This window comes from Rhea pennata, chromosome 5, assembly GCF_028389875.1.
Source record: "Rhea pennata isolate bPtePen1 chromosome 5, bPtePen1.pri, whole genome shotgun sequence".
Classification (NCBI taxonomy): Eukaryota; Metazoa; Chordata; class Aves; order Rheiformes; family Rheidae; genus Rhea; species Rhea pennata.
In genome coordinates, this window is record NC_084667.1 from 4,460,764 (window position 1) to 4,481,491 (window position 20,728).

At 39.8% G+C, this 20,728-nt stretch overlaps 1 protein-coding gene across 1 annotated transcript in view; it reads right to left on the bottom strand.

Moving 5' to 3' along the window:
* Positions 1–20,728, bottom strand: part of NPAS3 (neuronal PAS domain protein 3) — a 586,029-nt gene that overhangs the window by 415,513 nt on the left and 149,788 nt on the right. Inside the window, exon 2 of the mRNA XM_062576748.1 lies at positions 5,161–5,405. Within this exon, the coding sequence (XP_062432732.1) occupies positions 5,161–5,405 (245 nt within the window). The remainder of the gene's footprint in view (positions 1–5,160; positions 5,406–20,728) is intronic.

Here is a 20,728-nt window from a genome sequence, read left to right on the forward strand (position 1 = left end):
CCTCTGCACTGCCAGAGAACTGTACAGTGCTGTTAACGTAAACAGGATCTGGGTTTCATACGAATATGAAAAACGCCTGCAAGCTGGGAGAAAGGAATTATGAGGCTATCAAGAATTCTCCAGAAGCTTGACACGAAGCTGGATGGCAAGAAACCCTTTCCAAAACGGCTCTACAGAAATCATTTGCATTATGTTATGTTTTCACCTGAATCGTCTTTTCATGCCTAACAGTGAAAAACAAGGTCTCAGACCACAAACATTGAGGAAAAAACTAATGTTTATTTATTTACCCCAGGGGATGATTTTCCCAAGACAGAAGTGAGTGGTGGTTCACAAGGAAGGCTGCTGACAGAGGAAGGCTTAAGTGGTTTGGCAGGGGAAGGTTTATACCATCTTGCATCTCCTGCTCAGAAGACAATATGTAGTTTATAATACAAAAGGGCAACAATAGATAATGTTATTTAAAGAGCTTCCAGAATTAGATGATTCAGGAGGGAACCATTTATTTAGCTCTTTAAAATGTACATTTATCTAACATAGAAAATGTTAGAAAAAGGTAATTGAAATAATGCAGGTAGCTGCAGTTGACATTTGCATTTATTATTCATATTTGTTTTCTTTCACAAGGAATTCAAAGCACTGGACGTACTTCCTCAACCCCAAATTCCACAGAACGATAAGACACCAGACTCCCAAACTGACTTTCAACCTACATTTTGCATGTCATTTTTTTTTTTTTTTTTTGAAAAGCAGGCTAGTTTGAGGGAAACATGTGCTTTAAAGCATAATTTTTCTTTTTTGCGATTATCAACAGATTTTTTTTCTTACCAAAGCAGAATGAAGCAACATTGAATACCTTATTGCAAACAACTTGTCAGAGTCACTTAGTTACATCTGATAAGAACAGTTCAGAAAACTTTTGACACTTGTCATCAGACACTTTTGCCAACATCTGATTTCTTTTCATACTAATATGTATTAACTCCAGAACACAGATGTAAAAAATTACCTAGTTTTGAAACGAGTAATGCTGAAAGGAAAGATGGCTAAACTAAAAGTGAAACTCTTCACAAGACCTAGCAATTAGTCAGTATTATTTCAAAATAAACCTGAAGTCCTTTTCACTCCTCAGCCAGAATATCTCATTCATCTCATCTTTGCTTATGGTAGAAGGTGAGCTGCACTATTTTATCAATGTAAGCTAAAATGTGAATACCAGGGGCAACTGCTGTTTCAAAAGAAACAGAAAAGGCAACCGCCAGGAACTCTATTGCAGTCAATAAGGTGGAGGCCGCCTTTTTACAGAGGCTGCGTCCCCAAGTTGGTGCTAGCAACCCAAGGACTGCCCAAAGAGGAAGGACACGACGTGACTTCACACCAGCCAAACACACTCCACACGCTCGCAATGCCTCATGCTCCTTCCCTCTCTTTGCTTACAAAAAATAAAAATACATGGCTTAATGACCACACATAACCTCGTGGAGGACAACTTAAAAAAAATGCAGAGGCTCTGATGTACTTGTTGCGCAGCTTGCGCACACACATTAATTATTTGTAGATAACAATATTCCAAAACATGAAGGTGATCACAACAATTTGATATTGTAAAAGGACTTCAGGGTCTGTTTTGGGTTAGGCAGTCAAAATAGACAAGGAGACTTCAAGCAACATATCAAGCAAGGCACTACTTACTGACGGAACACTAACTATATACTATTAAAAAAAAAAAAAAAATCCTTCTATTCCTAAATCAGAACTTTCAGAAAACTCATTTTTTGATAGCAAAAAGTTGATTAGCAACTCATTTCCTTTTCTCCTCACTACATATCCACTGGTTACTGAGAGTCAAACAAAGGCTTTGGGAGGAGCAGGGTGGAAGAGTACTGCTGTTCATAATATAGTGTATGCACTATGCAGAAAATAACAATTCTATTCCTATTGGATTTTTTTTTTTTAACTATTTCCTGCCTTATGATAATCATGTCCTGGTCTTTAAGAACTGTAATCCCAAACTCATCTGCTGCAAGTTATATGTGTATTTGTTTACAAGGCCTAATACTTCATAAATAAAGTCTTAGACAATAGACAATGTGCCAAAAATTGACTGAAGTCTGCTCTGTTAGAAGATGGAAAATTTATCCGTTTTTAGCAAATGTCAAATCATTGGCTATTCCTTTTAAGATTAATAAAAGATATAATGGTTTCTAGATAGCCTCTAAATAAAGATTACTATGAATGGAGAAATGATTTACCAATAGTCACCACAATGAGATTTCTTTAAAGGTTACAATCATCAGTTATTTAGCTGAAACACTGCTGAGAATGCCTGGTCATTTCTTGAATAATGCATAATGTTCATTGTAGATTTGATCTGTATTATAACAATACAGATATTTCTAAAATAATGGAGAAAACTATCTGTTACTATCCAATTGCTCAAGATATCATTTCCATGAAGTAATTGACTCTGAAAATATTACAAGGAGTCACCTGAGTGTGCGTTTTCAGGCAAAATCACTAGAAGTTGCTACACAATAGGCATAAGAAAACAAACTCATCAGCTTTTACAGACTTTTAAGAAAAGCCATGATAAATACTGGGCAGAGTAAAGGACCTTCCTGAAATACTAAATTAAAATGATTAAATTGCTGTACAGTACTAGGGGACAAATTTAAAACTAAGCTTTGAAATTTAAATATTAACAAGTAGGCCATCACATTTGTAAAAATAAATGAATAAAGCAGTTGCCTACGCAGCGTATGTTCCTCTCTCATAATTTTCCAAATGCCTTTAAGTCTATTTGTGAGATTGCTTGGGGAAACGGAAAATATAACGTCTAGTGTTTTATTGTAGGATTATCAACCATACTTCACATGAAGCTGCAGGCTATTTATGTGAGCTTGTTTATCCGTATGAACTTCTTCAAGGGCAGCAAAAAATAACCTTAATAAATGAAAATGAATTTCTTTTGATGTAATTTCATGAATGTTTGATCAGAATGTGCTAACAGGTTTCTGTACAAAGAGAACTGCTGAGATAATAAAACATACTTGTATTTTACAGATCAACCTGCTTGTGGTGAATTCTTACACAATGAGGCACTATTTATTGGTAGGGGCTATACATTATTTCAGTACACTGACACAAACCAAATACAATCTTGGTTAGTAGGAAGAGCTTCCACCCAAACATGGAAGAAAAAATACTAGATCTCCTGGGCTTCCAAAAGCCTCCTGGGTATGGGATGGCTAGAAAAGGAACCACCTGGGTGGAGGAACCAGATCACTGCCTCAAACAGGATGGAAAGACAGCATTAGGTGTTTACCTGCCTTTTTCAAAGGAGGAAACATGTTCATCTAGACTAGACTATTTTTGTTCAAATATGCTCTTTTCCAAGAACATGGCTTCGTTCTCCCTAAAATTCTTTCCATCAACAGACTGGATGAAGCACAGAAATGAAAGCATCGCTATTCACACATATATTCTTACTCCACAAGAAGATGGTAAGACAGACATATCCCAGATGCTCTACAAACTTATATAGAGACCTGCAGACTGCAGCCTTCCCGCAACACGGGGCACCTTAGAGCAGCACTGTGGCGGGGCTGGGAGGGATTGCCAATTTTAACAGACAGATACGGCAAAGAGTCCTCTTTACATCTCTCTCAAAACACTGCTTGTTTCATTACCTGAGAATAAACTCTCACACTGAAGAAATGGGAAACATCTGCATGTTATATCACAAGTCCGATGAACCACGTTATATTCGGGCTCTCGATGATGCAATCACCTTTCTTTCCTTCATGAAAATTCATATATGATGTGGCGGGTAATATAAATGAAATATATGTAGTGACACAGATATGTCCAGCTACTAACTCATCAGTCTGAAATTCCTTTGCTTTTGCCCTCCACGTCTATCTTCTCCTTCCAGTGAAAATTGTAACTTTTCTTTACTAACAGTATTTCCTCTGAATGGAAAAGCAAGTAAAAGCTATTTGTGCAGCCAGTACCAGTAACCCTGCACGGGTAGTATTTTTAGGTTGATAAATGAGATCCTATCCTCCCACATCTGCTTTTAGATGTGGATATTTCTGTTGCCTCACACTATATACAGTCTATCCAGTTTGGTGTAGACCCTTAAGTTCCCTGATACACAGAAAATAAGTTCTCAAATCTCAAATCTCATATGCATCTTTCCAAAATATTTCTCCTTCAAAATGTGAGATCAGTATCTGAAATAAAACAGAGTAATTTTCTGTGCTGTCAAAACCAGGCCAATCACACTTCCATGGTTTTGGGCAACTGGGTTTCATTAACACAATTTGTAAACTAAGTTGAAATACTTTTGAGACAGCAAGATCACACTCATCTATGTAAGAAGGAGTATCAGTAAAAAAAAATACAAAAAATGTCCAGTTTATAAGAGTCATTAGAAACACCAGTTAGGATCAATTAATACATATACAGCCTCTAAAATCTAGTTTGATTTCTCTATTACCAGACTTCTATGGCATCTCCTGTCAAAAAACACCACCTGTTTTGTTCCCAACTTGTTTAAACATGAAATGATGTTCAATATTGAAAACAGTCTATTTTCGGCTAAAATGCCGATAGATGCCTACAGCCTCAGAAGTCAGAATAACTCACATACACGTTACCAGATGATACACAAAATCCTGGTCTCTGGCCTGATGACTGGAAAACCTAAATGTGATGCTCTTGAACTTATCAAACACACAATTCTGTCTTTAATGTTTTGCCACACAATTCAGAGAACTGCTGCAATGTTTGAGTCCTCATATCAAGAAATGATGCCATGATCCACTCAAACCATCCTTTTGTAAAATATTGAAATAAACAAAGCAACTCAATCATTGCTAAATAACTTTAAACAATTTAAGCTACATTTCCCAAGGAGCCTTAAGGCTATAATGGTTATATTGATAAGTTTGTTGTTAAAAAAAAAGATGAATAAAATAAGAGGTTTATTTCACCTTCACATGGTGTCTTTCTCATGCAGACCTCAGATTTCCACATTTGCATCCCTTTAAAGGATTTGATATGCAGGGAAAGAAGAAAGGATGATGGTAAAAATTTCAATTTAGAGGTTACTAAAGGCTGCCATATTCAATACTACACAACGCGTTTGCTTCGTACCTTTCACTGATGTATTAGGTGGAGGTCCTTCCATCCTCAAGTTCCACGGAGGATCTCCTTGATTAGCAAAGTCCCTCATTTTCAGATAACTAATTGTAAGTCGGATGATGGACGCCTTGTCAAGCTGACTGGTGATGGCTGCAGGCAGAGGCAACAACTTTGCCAACTCATAGAATTCAAAATTCTCCTTTCCCCGGCGAGAGCGAGCAGCATCTCGGGACTTTTCCTTCCTCAAAGCTTGTAAACTGAAAAAAACAAAATAAAACAAAGCAGGACATTCATCAATATTTGTTTTCTGTCACATTTAACCTGCTTACTTTTACATTGTTGGTCTTTTAGACAAATTAGCACACTTTTTAAAATGCTGTTGTGCATAGGTAGGCAGGCTTCAGGATGTATTTCATGGCCATAGTCTTTGAGTATTTAAAACTAATAATAGCGTTTGTGTCTCAGTGGTAGCCAACATGTTAAGTAACTGCTCTTAACTCATTTCACCGCTTGCCTTCTCGCCTGCCTGTTCTTCCCCTGCTGCCAGTCCCACGGGTTCGCAGGAGCCCGCCGCACTCGCGCGGCGTTTACCCGCCCGGGCACCGGTGCTTCTCCTGGCCCACCGCAACCCACCTTCGCCTACGTTTGTGCCAAATTCTGACCCTAGGGAGGAGGAGACAAAAGCAGACGACTGGAGCATGCGCTGTCTCTGCCAGGGGCTGCCGCGCCGGGAGCCGAGATGACCAAGCAGGTTGTAAAGCAGCTTCAGAGCTGCAGAAGTTTAAAGTCTGGTGCGGCAACATAAACCTCCCTGGATTTCAAGAAGCTGTTCTTTACGAGTTGCTCAGCTGTCCTTGCTGTGGGAGCAGCAACCTTTGCCAGAGGGGTGAGCAAGCAGTTAACAGAGTTATGTGCATCAGGCTTCTGATTTTAATTCACTACCGCATACATGTCAGGCTCCCAGACAACTTCCCGGCCAGAGGAGACTTTCTGCTCTACCCTGAGCAGGTGGGAGTGCAGAGAGACATTTGTTTGCTCCCGTTGCATCAGTGTTTCGCTGGTTACCACCAGTATGCACGAGGAGAGGCCTAAAGGTAGTGCAGATCTTTTTCTTGGGCTATTTAATTGGTGAGTTGGTTTAATTGCTGAACACACAGCGTGATGATACTGGGTAACTGCTGATCTTTCCCAGAAGGTCAGGAGTCAATGTGTATGCAGATGATACAAAAAGAAGAGGAATTGCCTCATTTTTGTTTCATGAGAGTTTTTAAACATATTTTATGATAAGGATATGACCAGCTTGGCCATACTTCTTCTGTCTTGGCAGACAGAGATTGGTGTCAGTGTTGATGTTTCTGTCTGCCAAACAGTGTGTTAAAGCGAGCGGTTCGTGTCTGTCGCAAAGACCACATCTTTCCTTTGCCTCATTTGATTACATTTTTTATTTGATGAAGTTATGACTGCAATGCCATTAGCTAATTATTGATGGAATTCAACCAGTATCTGGAACAGCGCATGCTTCTTTGTAGCTTCTACAACCCTCCCTGAAATCTCAGCTTTAACCAACAAAAACATCTTAATGACCAGATTTACAGGAGCACTTTAGCACAGGAAGTATTTAGGTAGAATTTAGGCATGTAAATCTAATACCATGATACTGAGACCTCTATTTACCTATCATCCTAATTTGGAGATATTTTAAACTCCAAAGTTTTACTTCTGTCATTTTAGTATTCTTTCTTACCAGCACTTTTGGGGCTGTGCATGCCCAAGACACACTTAGACTTAGAAGATCAGCTGGGTCCCTAAAACCCAAATGAAATCTCTCCATCACACTTCCCTGAAAGTGCTTAATAAATTATATCCTGTACACAACTCTACACTAAAAGCAGGTATATTTAAAAAGAGAGCAAGCAAAGAGAGAGGAAAGGTGAGAGGTAAAGATATCAGGCAGAAAAGGTACCTCTTTACCCACAGATAAACAGCAAGTGTCCTACTATCAAACTAGCAAGTGTCCTATCCCATCTAAGATACCTACTTGTCTTCATTAATTATACACAGACTGTTGGCAGCTAATTCAAATTATATTCTAGGAGAAAAATACCTGAAAATTAGGTTTTGTAACGCTAATCGCAGATGTCTTTCCATGGAGTTTTGAATTTTGGATGTCTACCACGATAGATGTGAAGAAAACCTCTCAAAAAGTACATAAACTATAGCCAACAGAAATTGTTTTTTTTTTTAATGTATACACATCTGTGAGGTGTGAATCATCCTATTAGTTTCAGTGAGGGGTGAAAAGATATTCTAAGACAAGTTAAATATCTTCACTGGTAACATTAAAAAAAAAAAAAAAGGCAAGTTTCTCCGCTCAACTTGTTGCAAGTGACAGGTCATTTCCATTGCACAAGGGGTGGCATTTGCTACGTGTCATCACACTTCTTTCTTCTTTGCTCAAGAGTCAGGCTGAAGGACCCCAAGAGTCCCTAGGGCAAGCTGAAGCTGGAAGAATCCAGAAAAGCCAGGGGATTCTAGATTTTATCTGAAAGGCTATGTTCAGAGGATCGGTCCTGCCCCTTCTCTCCACAGCACCTAATTTTAGTTTTATGTAAGAAGGTGGCTTTTAAGACATCCCTAGTAAAACAAGTCATAAACATCACAGGCCCCAGCAACTTTTGGAACTGAAAGGCAATCAAAAAAATGGAAAGTGATAGAATATTCCTTAGCAAAACCAGAGGCTGAATCTGCTCTACTGTATATAATATTTATGCAGTTTGTGTGTCCTATAGAGAGTTGAGCACATTACTGAAACCGAAAAAAATATTGCAGTGTAAACTTAAAACATATTATTAGATCATTAACATTTGTAATGGAAACCTAAGCTGAAAAGCAAGGCTACCTAGAAGTAAACAACAGCCTTTGGGGCTGCTTGTGGGTATTCAGACTTGAAGAATATAAAATCCCAAGATATAGGCATAGATGTACAAAAGCAACTCCTGAAAAACAATACTACTCATAACATCTTTCTTCTCTCAGCCCTTCTGTATATTGTCATTTGTGGAAGCTTCCATCAAGATAATCAGGTCAAGGAGCTTGCAGCTTTTAGCCCTCTCTTCTTGGCATCAGTGCATTATGCTAGGAACAGTGTCTGATGAAACAGAAATTAAGACAGAAGTTTTAATTTCTACTCTATATAACTCCACCAGGGAAACACACTCATAGCCTCAGACACTCCACTTAGGCCATACAATGGGTCATTAATTTGTGAGGATGTAGGAATTCATCAGCTATGTCCTAAACATCATTGGTGTCCTTGCTGGCACCTGCGATTTTGATAGCCAACATCAACTTCGCCGTCAGTGGTGCTCCTAAGTGAGCAATGTGCTGGCGCTGATAATCCCAGAGGATGGTAAGTGCAAAGCTCACGTCAGAAAGCATTAGTGCTGGCACAGGAGCTAAACACATCTCAGGTCCTGTGGTATGACACAGCCATTCGATGGTTCTTGGTAACATAAACGCTTAGAAATACCTGCAGGCTCTCCTGCTACCAAGAGTAGCAGCAGCGTGGGAAGCCATGCCCATGTTTACTCAGCGGATTTCACAAACCAACCTCCAGAAGGCACCAAGCATCACTCGTCCGAAAGCTCTCACGTGAGGAGTAGTTCTCAAACAGGGTCTCCCGGCAGGCGAGCAGAAGCTACGTATGCTACCCACAGTTCTGGCAAGAAAATCACAAAGTGTGACACCTACCCAAAGGGGACACGGGTTGTTCCTGCTTTACTGGATCAGCGTGCATCACTACATGACATCAAAGGATGACGCCATCACACTATGTTAAGTTTCATTTACGTCCTTAAGAACATACTTCTCCAGGAAGCTCCATATGCAGAGCCCCTTGAAAAAGGGGAAGGAGCTTCCAGGTGCTCCCGCTTGATAATTCTGAGCAGCTATAGCATATAAACAGAATACTTAATGACTAGAAAACTAATGCTATTTTAGATTACAGCTTCCCAAAATATATTATTTTTCCTTTTACTGCCTTTCCAGATAGACTGATATAAAGCGGGTCTGCTTTTACAGATGAAAGGGTACAACAACTGTTACCATCTAATTTTAAAATGGTGTACGCAACATTTCTAAAGTAATTTTTCTATTAAAGACACTGCAGATGCAGAAGACATGATAATATGGCATTGCATAAAAGTTTTATTGGTGCTCATAACTCACTCATGATTTCATTGTGCTTGTGGTCATTCCAAGCTTAACCTGCTTCATCTGTGCCTCCACATCACTTTATATCTTTTATATTTATAAGCATATATATGCATCCCTATCTGTGCATGCAACTACAACCTCTGCATGTCTGACAGGTCATCATCTGTCACTTTAAAGATGGGCCAATCGCAGCTCCTAAGTTTTGCAGCATATAATAGCTGTCAAATATGTTACCGCATATCAACAGATGCATCGACCTACATTAACAAGGATTTTTAGCACATCGGTACCCAGTACTGTGTCTCGCTTTGGGCAGTAAAAATCAGTGAAATAACTTTCAGGGTTTAATTCTGTAGATCTGCAAACAAAAACAGAGGAACGTCTACAGTTACAAATAAATACTTCTATCTGCAATTTAAACATACAGCTTGGGAGCACACGCATGCCAGTTCTGGCCCGTTTCAGACACCCTGCAAGAGCCTCGGGAGCACCAGCTCCTCAGCTCCAGCCCTGCGGGCCAGCAGGGGTTGAAGCGATGCAACGGGAGATGCGTGGGGGGCCACGGCCGAACCACAGGGCTGGAGGGACTCACCGGCAGAGTTCAGTGCTCATTTTCATTAGCTACAAGCAAAAAAGCACACGGAACCGTTACGAATGCTTAGTGTTTTTTGTAACGCTATCGAAATCCTCCTTGACTCGAGGAGGAACTTTTCAGGCACAATACTATTCCAGAACACCGCGCTTTTTCTCATTGTGCTGAACAATATCACACTTGTTAATTCAGCTGTTATCAACCACTAGCGAATTTCTTAAGCCTCTAACAGCAATACGGATTAGTAGCAGCAAAAGCAGATACAGTACAACCATAACGCTTAGCAATATCTAATAACGTTTTAACAAGCTTCGCAGAAAACGAAGCAATGCTTCATGTGTGCATACACATGCATGTACTTTTAAATTAGAGTCATCTTAAATCTAAGGATCACAAAGTCCAAACGTTCTCCAGCTCTCCAAAGGCCTTCGTCAGGTGGATGCTATACTCATCTCACCAAAAAAAAAAAAAAAAAAAAAAAAAAAAAAAAAAAGTATACAGGAAGGATGTGTAACATTTGCTCACACCATGAATCCAGGGCAAAAAGCAGTGCGGAGCTACATGATTCAGTCCCAGCCCTGTTGTCTCTCTACCCACCGAAAGAGACTTTCCGTTACGTATGTCCTGCCGTGTATCATGTTTTCCAATATAAAGCACACAGCAATGCTTCCGGGCTATCGAGTTCAGCTGCAGCACTGCATCAGGAAACACACACACACCGCTGCCCGAGCCCACGGATGGGCAGTAGTGTAATTCTCCATGATGTATGCTGGCAACATGTTCTCTCATCTTGTTCTTACCTTACTGTAAGTTATGATATGGGTTTATTATTTTGGACTTTTTAATGTTAAGATCAAATTTAGATTTTTCCCATTTATTTTTTATATTTAGATCATTTCGGTACTTATATCAATGCAGTATAGTGATGAATAGGGCAATTCAACTAATATGATTTTTTGTACACTCTGACCTCTTACAGGACTCATCTGTATTACCTTTTCCCTTAGCCACATTGCTGAGGAGGCTTCAAGCTGACCAAAGAAAATAATGATGGCAGGTAAACCTGTTTGTATCAACAAGCACACAGGAAAGCTGGCTCTTACTGGCTAGGCAATTCACCAAAATAGTGTTGTCCAAGTCCACTGAAGTTCTGCCCTACAAAAATCTTCTGTTTTCATTTCACTGATCATTTTATTATAGGTTAATTACACTTAATGCGAAGCTCCACAAATGGGATAGCACCAGAATCAAAAGAATAATTGTTTGGAAAAGTATTTCTTTTGCTTTTACATGGCTCTTTTTATGCCTGCGGTCTTTTGGGGAAATATCTACTGACATCTTAAAAACAGTACTTCATCTGAAATGCGTTCACAGACTCTACAGTAGATCTGGGCTGGGAGAAATGTGAAGAAAGAAGAGCAGAGGAGCCTGCGTGGCTTAATTGCACATATTGCAGTTGAAAAGTCCAGTCTAGCAAGTCAAGCGTCGGCACTGATGGCAATAGGAGCCTAAAGCCTCTTATTATCTGTTATTGTCTGTTTTTTCTAAATGTTATGCTCTAAATATGCATATTTATGCACAAAATATATACACAGTTTCATAAATATGAGTTCATAAATATGCACAAAACTGGATATGTTTTCAGGATAGTAGTTACAAGTGAGTAGAGGAAAATGAAGTAAAAGAGCTAGTGATCCTGCAGATTTGAATGTGAACTACAGGAAAACACTCTCCAATTTTAAAAAATGAACTCAAACTCAGTTAGTTATGAAAAATCCATAAAGTATGTTAATATGTTTAGCTCTAATTTCTACACACTGTTTTGCTACCACTTTTTGGATTTTATTCTTCTGAGACAACTTTCCGACTCAGTATTTTCTTCCTTTCTCTGCTTTTCTTTTTTTCCTAGTGTCCTATCCATAGAGGCTTCCTCTTCATATAGGTTGTTTCTAAGCTCAGTACTAAGAACTTCAAGATTAATAGAAAACCGTTACACTGCTTAAATGAGAAAAGTACTGGGACCGTAAAACCTCCAAAACCAAACCAAAACATTCCCTCCCCCCCCCAAAAAAAGGAACAAAAAAAAAAAAAAAAAAATCAAAAGCCATATTAAATTTTACCATCTTCTTCTTCTTTCTTTTTTAAGTATGTCTGAGAAGTCAGACAGGCAGATTTTTATGGATTTTCCTACTTGTTTGCCTAGGAGAGCCGAACATTGCACAGTCTCACTATTTATCAATTAATCTAGCATGCAGCCTCAAAGGAAAAAGGTCGACCCGCATTAAAAATGCATCCATCAAAAATTCATCAAAGACTTCAGCATTTTAACTCGTGGACCTTTGAACACCTGCACACTTGCCAGGTCCGCGGTCAGAGTTAACGGTGGAATCCATAGTCACTGCAGGATCTGTGCTTGCTCCGACACGAGCTGCGCGAGGAGCCGCCAGGCGAAAAGCACCTCCTTTCAGCTGCGAAACGCTTTCAGGTGCGGCACGCAATCCAGCAGGCCACACGGCTTTCTCCAGCTGTCCTTTCCCTCGCTGACATCCGAGTCCAAAGTCAGTCGCATCAGACCCTCTGAACGAACAAAATGCTTTTCTGGGGCGTTCGTTTTTTCCCCATGCTACGAATATCGCTGTTCTTAGAAGGCAAAAGTTTGCCACAAACGTAAACAAAACCATTATCTGATATTATCATCTATGGCAGAGCCCACAAATTGAAGCCATTTAATGCTGTCCAAGAAAAAGCAATGATCTCAGAAGCCCTTCTTTAATGTGTGAAGAAAGCTATATAGCACATGCTGGAAGTTGAAGCTGGAACCTTCAAGTTCAAGGTAAAAACTCTGCTGCTTAACTAATGCACTGCTCATAGCTGTCATCATTAATTTATGTTAGCCTCTGTAAACATCAAGAGTATAATAGGCCAATTTCACAACTAAATATAGATGCACATTTTGCCCTTATATAAATGGCAGATTGCTGCTGTAGATCATCACTGCAGCAACACGTCAGTAAAGATGCACTGTTTGATGGTCTGATGCTCACACAATATATAAAACCAGTTGTAATGGTTGTTTGGAAGCAAAGTGTAACATAGCAGCAAAATTTCATTTGTTCCACAAACTCAGGATATATTAAGCTTGGCTGACAAAGACTGTTTGATGTGCTAAATCAGTTTGACCTTCATTTTTGCTTTATATTTCTCATTTAACACATGAAATGACCATTATTTTTTCACTATACAAGAAAATATCACAAAACTGGTTTCTATTAAAATGCCTCCTTTCCTTGTAGATAGCAAAAAAATGCATTTTGCCAACTGTTTTAACAATTATTGTAAAAATAACATGCAACTTATGAAAAAATAATACCTATATTAACTGAAGCTTTTTTTTTTTTTAATATATCACAGGGACTTGAGGTTGCTTTGTTTGGGCTTTTATCTGAAAGTAAAGGTGTTTCCTTTATTTTGTTTTCAATGTGAAAAAATGGTTCAAAGAAGTACATTTTTTTTCAGAAAAAGGTTTGTGTATGCTTGAACCAATCATTAAATTGAATGTTTTCTCACCAATAAGCATCTTTGTTGTAACATTTAAATAACTGAATTTACTTCCAGAGCAAGTCATTAGAACATAACAAGAGGAACCTGGCAGTATTTTGTCTTTTTTTTAAAAAAAAAAAAAGAAAAAGAAAAAAAAAAGAATGACAAAATCAGCATCCTATACACAACCTTTTAAAACTACTGCACACTTTGATACAGCAGCAATTAAGTGAGCTGTGATACATCAGTTCAAACCTAAACTCTACAACCAGAATACCAGTTTTGATCTTCTTTACTTTTTATGTTGAGCTAAGCAATTGGCAGCCTCCTGGTAATAGAGAAACTGCAGTTTTATCAAGCAATTTTGCAGCACCCAATAAACAGCACTTTACCTTGGAGCAACTTGTACATTTCACACCTTAAATTTCTATTTACCAAATCAGCTAATCACTTCACAATTGAACTTCTCAGAACAAAAAATTATCAATTAAAGTGGTTGAAACTCCTGCAAATTATCATTTAGGAATGAAGTAATTGCTTTCATCAGGGCAGAAAAGCCCGCCAGAACAGAAATGTCACTTCAGATTAGTGTTCTCACTCCTGAAGCTATGGATGACACAGCTGATATAAGACTAAATGCCAAGACCAATCAATTGCTTTTGTGGCTCTGTTCTGAGCTGCTGTAAAAGGGGCCATTTTCTAGGATCTACTCTTCATTATAGTAAATGCTATCTCCTTGGTAACATAATTCCATTTCTCATAAATTCCGTCTGAGAGCATTGTCCTAACAATAGATGTTTGTGGAAAAGAATGCTGTTGGTTTAATGCAAAGAAATTAAGTGTGAACGGCTGTCAGAGTACTATAGGTTACTTGTTCTTAAACATAAATTGAAGTCTTCTACATTAAAAAAGAATACTTTGGAGGAAATGAATGTTCCGAACAAGCGTAATATATTGCGTTGGGAAGTGGTGTGTTTCTGACTGAGAGTTTGGACTTTTTTTTTGGTATACATGTGTTCTGTCTATAGTGGGCACACTAGTCCCTAGCAGAGATTTGTCAGGTTAAGAGAGAGTAGATAAACACTCCACTTATTTCACAGCGGTGCAGTTAGGAAATGTGAAACTGCTGAGGAAAACATGGCCTCATTATCATATGACATGCTATTTGTTAGCAGACTCATCTGCGTATAAAAGCCTTCTTTGAACAGAGCTCTTACTGGAAATATCTGTATTTCAATTTGTATTGTTCGGCTTCCTAAAATACTAAGAATCTGAGTTATGGTCTCCAATTAAAAGGATATCTGAGAAGCTAATTTGGTGGAACAGCAGCAATTTCCTGCGCTGCTCTCCTCATGACTGAAGTTTAGAAACAAATTCCAGATTACAGATTTTCATTCAAAACAGGATGAAAAGTACTCCTCTCTCAACGAGCGTAAGCAATTCCAATTAACAATAACAAGAGGTAGGTGACAGGAGAATATATTACCGAATATGTAAAGAAGTAATTTATTCAGCATTAAGATGAAAAGCGCACCTTTACTATAGTCTTTTCTACGGGCAGCCAAAGAAACATCGCAGGTACGCCGCCGCCAGGATGCAAACACGGCCCCGACCGCCGGCAGTCGCACAGAAACGTGCGAAACTACACCCGCCGCAGCGCGTGGGGGGACCGAAAGAGGACAGCGGGACCGGCAGGCCCTGCACACCACAGCCACCTGCCCGACGCAGAAGGGGCGCGCTAAACGACAAAAACGGGTAGTTTCAGCCCAAGCTATCGCCGCGTGCTGTCTCAGTCCCCCTCACGAGTTAGGTATGAGCTTCACGCTTTGGGGTAAGTAGCGGTCGCTACCTAAATAAGCCACGGCGTGAAATGAATAAACAGAATTCAAACTCGTCAGTCAGAGGTCTCCGCTTGGGAGTCCTGTCCGTAAGGAGCAGCATCTCAGATTGGGAGATTCTGATTTGCAGCCCCCGCATCACTCTTGTAAAGGATGAGCAGACCACTGCTATTTTCTACACCTGTGTCAGATCTGTGGCAGAGATTTTTGCTAGAACATTTATATCAGCTAGGGCCATTATCTTCCATAGCGTTATTTTACCAGTGGTAGCTCTGGTACAAAGAGCTAGACTACTAAAATTTTATTTATTTATTTTGTATTTGCTGTGTCTGTATGAGGAGGTTTGTCTTTACCTAGAGTTACACTACTGCTGACAGGCCTGAGAGCACAATTTTGCATTAAGATGTCCCATGTTTGTTCTTCAGAGATGACCTAAATAGGGATTTTGTTAGAATTGGCTGGGCTTTCTGTAACTACCCATTCCAATTTAGTTTTCAGAGCCAGGAAAAGAGACAAGCTTTCTCACCTCTCCCTTTCACTCTTGTCCCATAAAAAACTCTCTTAGGTGGTGTAATCTGAACTACTATTATATCAAGATGCATATGCAGGAAAATAACATGCTTTATCTCCCTGACCATTGTTATCACTGCCACCCTTCTCATCCCGCAATTCGCTCCTTCCCATCTAAAAGTTATGCTTAAGACTGATGGAGCTATGCTGAAGAGATGCAAGCTGTAGTTTCAGACCCTACTACTGGGAGCAATTAGAAGACCTTTCATGAAGAAGGTTTGGAAAGATATCGGATATATCAGCCCTGCAATCCAGAGGAGCTCCTGCAGCTTAGGATAAAGCTATCTTAAAACTAACAGCAGAGCAACAACAGGATAGACTCAGGCTACATGCCCAATTTCACCCCCAAGTCTGGGCATGTTTTGGAGTCTGTATAAAACCTGTACTCACCTCTGTCAGGCTGTCGCTGATACTCAAGCTACCTAATTTAAAGGTAGTTCCAGGAAAAAAAAAAAAAAAAAAAAAAAAAAAAAAAAAGGCAATCCCAGCTCCAAGCTGTGATGTAGACGGACCCGTTTTGAGTTCTCAAGACTGAGCAATGCAAGCAAGATTTTGCCTGTGCAATCTCAGGAAGACCCTGCTTCCTGCGCGAGTCTCCAGAAGCTCATCACCAGACCTACTCGAGCGCATCTTTCCAGAAACACAAGCTCTGCTCTCACAGGCATAGCGCTAGCTGTTACGAACACCTCTGTAGAGCGTGAAGGAGCTACAAGACCTTTCCTTCACTTCTAGGCTACTGGCTTGAACACTGAGCCACTGAAATTAATGAGAACTAATTTCAGTAGAGCACAAGATCGTGAGGTCTGCAGCACAGCCAGGCACCTCTTACACGCACACACAGACTAAACTGCTGCTTATTATTGCCTGCTTATTGCCTCCCAGGACGGGCTGCAATCTCCACCAAGTTCCCTCGCAGAGCAGCCACGTTTACTTTCTGCTTGTGCCTATGGGAGAAGTTACAACTCTAAGCATTAGGCAGACACTGGGGAAGGGCAGAAGTAATTTGGAGAGGAGGGAGGAAGAAGTCTGGCCAGAAAACATTAATAAATCAAACAGGGGGAAAAAAAGCCATTAATTTTTAAGCCAGTAACTGGATTTTTCAAGTCTAAACTGACAGTTTTCATACCATTGGTAGAGTTACACCAGGGTATAAAGTTTTAAGAAACAAGAACAGCCAGGTGTGTAGGTTTGGACACAGGATGATCACTTACTTCAAACACAAACGCACACAGGTCTTCCATAAATAGCATTAACGTGTATTTTCCTAGTCTGGCTTCATATACGCTACCTGTTTGTTGAAGGAGTTAAGCTTTACTTGTACCTCCTCACTTCCAACAGGAAAGACTTGCCAAATCCTGCAGAATCCTACAATCAGTGTAGAAAGAGGGAACTGTTCCCTAAACCCTAAGCACTAGGTATGGACAACCAGATAGAAAAGTATGTGTTTTCACAGCTGAGATTATAGTTTACAAGTTGGTACAAATAAGCTTCATGAAGCAATGTGTTACTGTGCACAGCACACCACCAGTCTCTAATCACAAACCACTTCTGCTTTTCATCAATGGTAAAAAGAAGTTTCTTAAAGAAAAAAAGAAAGAAAAAAAAGAAGGATTGAATGATAACCTATTAAAGAGCCCCAGAAACCTAAGAAACCCTCAGAAAATCCATGGTCTCTCCTTTATTCCATTCCACCTTCATTCACAGTAAATGAATAAACAAACAAAACAAAGCTATGTAAGGATTAAAAAGCAAAAAGTCCCAAGAGCAATCAATTTTATTTTTAACATTTAAAAAGAAATGTTGCCTGTATCACCATGTTTAAGTGCATTATAATAGCACTGCATAATTTTAACAGGTTGATGAAAGTTTTGCTTTCAGGCTGTTACAACCTTCTTTAAGAAATAGCCTTTCAGTCGGAATTTTGCATGATGGTACTCAGCACCCAAATGAAATTTTGTAAGCAGAAGGTTAGATAAAAACTCCTTGAGCCATTTTTAAGTTATATAGCTCTGTGATTTTTAGGTGCATAACACCTAATTATAATACCTAAGACCTGCATGTCTTTACCTACAGGACATACGGAAAAAAACCATATTTTTTCAGCAGTTTTGGTACGAGGAGATAAAAACAATATCCACACTCACTGAAAGAGAAAGAATTTCTTTGTTCACCTAACACACATCAGCATTGGCCACACACATTATTGGGCTATTATGTTTCCTGAAAGGCCGAGAACAGCCGATAGCCAGAGGTCATGTACTCGTGTACCCAGACCATGAACATCTCCCTCATGCATCCAGCACAGCAGCCACTGCTCTCTGCTCCCTACTCATTTTAGAAGTTTTGAGGCACTTCCAGCAGACCCAGAATCTAATTTCTGCTTAAGTTTTTCAGATAGGGATTAGCCAAAAAGAAATTTTGTGACCAAAGTAGCGATATTCAAGGCCCACCTGGATGCAACCCTAACATGCTCTAGGTGACCCTGCTGAGCAGGGAAGTTGGACTAGATGATCTCCAGAGGTCCCTGCCAACCTTACTGATTCTGTGATATGCTAACATCTTTCCACACATTATCAATTACAATCCTATAACTGTAAAAAGTAACATTTAACCAATAGCCTCCAAGACTTAATAGTTAGACAAATCTCACATTCTACAATAATGCTTACCTTCATCTGTAATATCCAACGACAAGCAACCATAGCAGTGTCCTAAATCCATCCGACTACTTGTATCAAAGGTAATAACACTTGTTACCAGTGGTCTGAAATACTGCCCCGCGGCCTCCCAGACTGCACTTCCACCAGGGAGCACAGCTCCTGACAACGGCACTTTCTCAAAAAGGGCCGGCCAGCCAGCCCTGGAGATGACAAACATGAGAAACACCACCCCATGACAGAAAGCAAGCTCTGGAGGCAAGGTCTCCTCCTCAAAAACTCCTCGCCTCCAGGGTCTTCTGAATTACTCAGCAGGTAAAGCATCTCCCATCAGAGCTTTGCTGCTCCACATGAGAGAGGAATATTACGATTTTCTAGGGACTTTCTACATGACACAGGCCATACCCATTTTTCAATGCATTCCTGCATTTTTCAATAAGCCGCGCATGAATTGGAAGGTTTCCTGTGCAAAAATATCAATCTTAATTTGAAAGTTTCAAGAGGTAAAGATTTTACTAATACTAAGCAGCTGCAATGTTTAAATTATCCTCAAAATGTTCATTAACATTTTGCATTTTATTTCCAGTTTCAGCTTTGCTGACTTCAGCTTTCACTCTTTGGATCTTGCTTTTCCTTTGTCCACTAAACAAAAGAAACTCCAAATATCTGCTATCTTCTTCCTATTTGGGTAATTACAGGCCAGGATCAAGTCACCCTTTTAACCTTCTCTTTGATAAGATATATTGATTGACTAAATAAACTCAGTCATTGTATGTGTTTTCCACACTTCATTTTAGCAGCATTCTCCTTTTTTTCAACATAATTTGATTCAAAAATTTCAACACTGGACACAGTAGCAGTCATCAGTGTGTAACATCATTTTCCAAGTTCAATATGTCAGTTTATATATTTAAAGATCACCTTAGTCTGTATTTGAAATAGCATCAGTGGGGCTATAGTGTTCTGCTACTTATAAGAAAACTTAACGTGTTTCCAGTTAGAGATTCACAGAAGGAAGACAGAAAGAATTACAACTATGACCTATAATGCCAATTGTGTATTTACCCCAGTATTTCATTCCTGGCCACTGACAGATCTACTCTCACTTCTGAAGGATACACACTAGTAAGTTCCACAGGCTGTAGAGTAGGTAAAACACGAGAGAAACAGTAATTCGTAACTAAAGCAGCCAACATCATCTTTTCCCCCAGCCATCTAGAATCATCTCCGTCTTATCTAGACTGATCCTCTGCAACCATTTCTTCATTTTATTTCTGAGGGATAAGGCGATCGCTTGCACTGACTGCACCCAGGTAAGAATTTCTTCTACGCCACCTCAGAACATCTGATTGGGTCAAAAATGACAGAATTCAGAAATAAGCAGAGACGCTCAGTAAAAAGTTTCTTTTTTCTTCTCAGCATGACATGCACATTTTATCTACTCCAGATCTTTTTTGTTTTTTTATTTTTTTCTTCCTCCCCACCCCCCCAAACGAACTGAAATTCCTCAGAGGGAGAAAGTTTCCCGTGTTTCCCAGCACCAGCAGCTTGGATTAATCGGATTGTTACCCACTCACTGCAGTTCCATCAACCAGTACCTTAAGGAACGCTGCGGTGGGAAGACAACTTCACTCAATCCCCGTTCAGCCATAGCATGGCGTTTTGAAATTACTCGGTATTTAAATTCATCAGCCCTGGACCAGCTTTTCTCCTCCTCCTGGGCTGGCCACCTTCTGCATTCAGTGTGCCGTGGGAGCCTCCCACCGCAGCGAGGCTGACCACAGAGGGTGGACAGGGACGGAGGACATTTAAGTGCCCTAGTATGAACCACTGTGGGCAAACGACATACGTGGTCAGAGACGGGCTGTTGGCAGAACGTGACTGCTCCTCAAAGGCTGCTGAATGCCTTCCAAATTTCTGTTAGCCATCAAACAGCACTGCTGTTCAACAGGGAAAGCACGTCCAGGCCTCCAAACTGTTGGTCCTGGCACTGTTCATCATCTCCGTTTCACATGAGCACCAGAGCTGTAGATTTTGGTAGGCTCAGTACATACGCTGACTGATCCTGTGCCATGAGATATTCCTATGGCCATGGTTTTGATAGTGAACTCTTGAGATAAGCCCAAAAGCCACTAATCACCTAGATACTGAAACCATAGTAAGGAAGG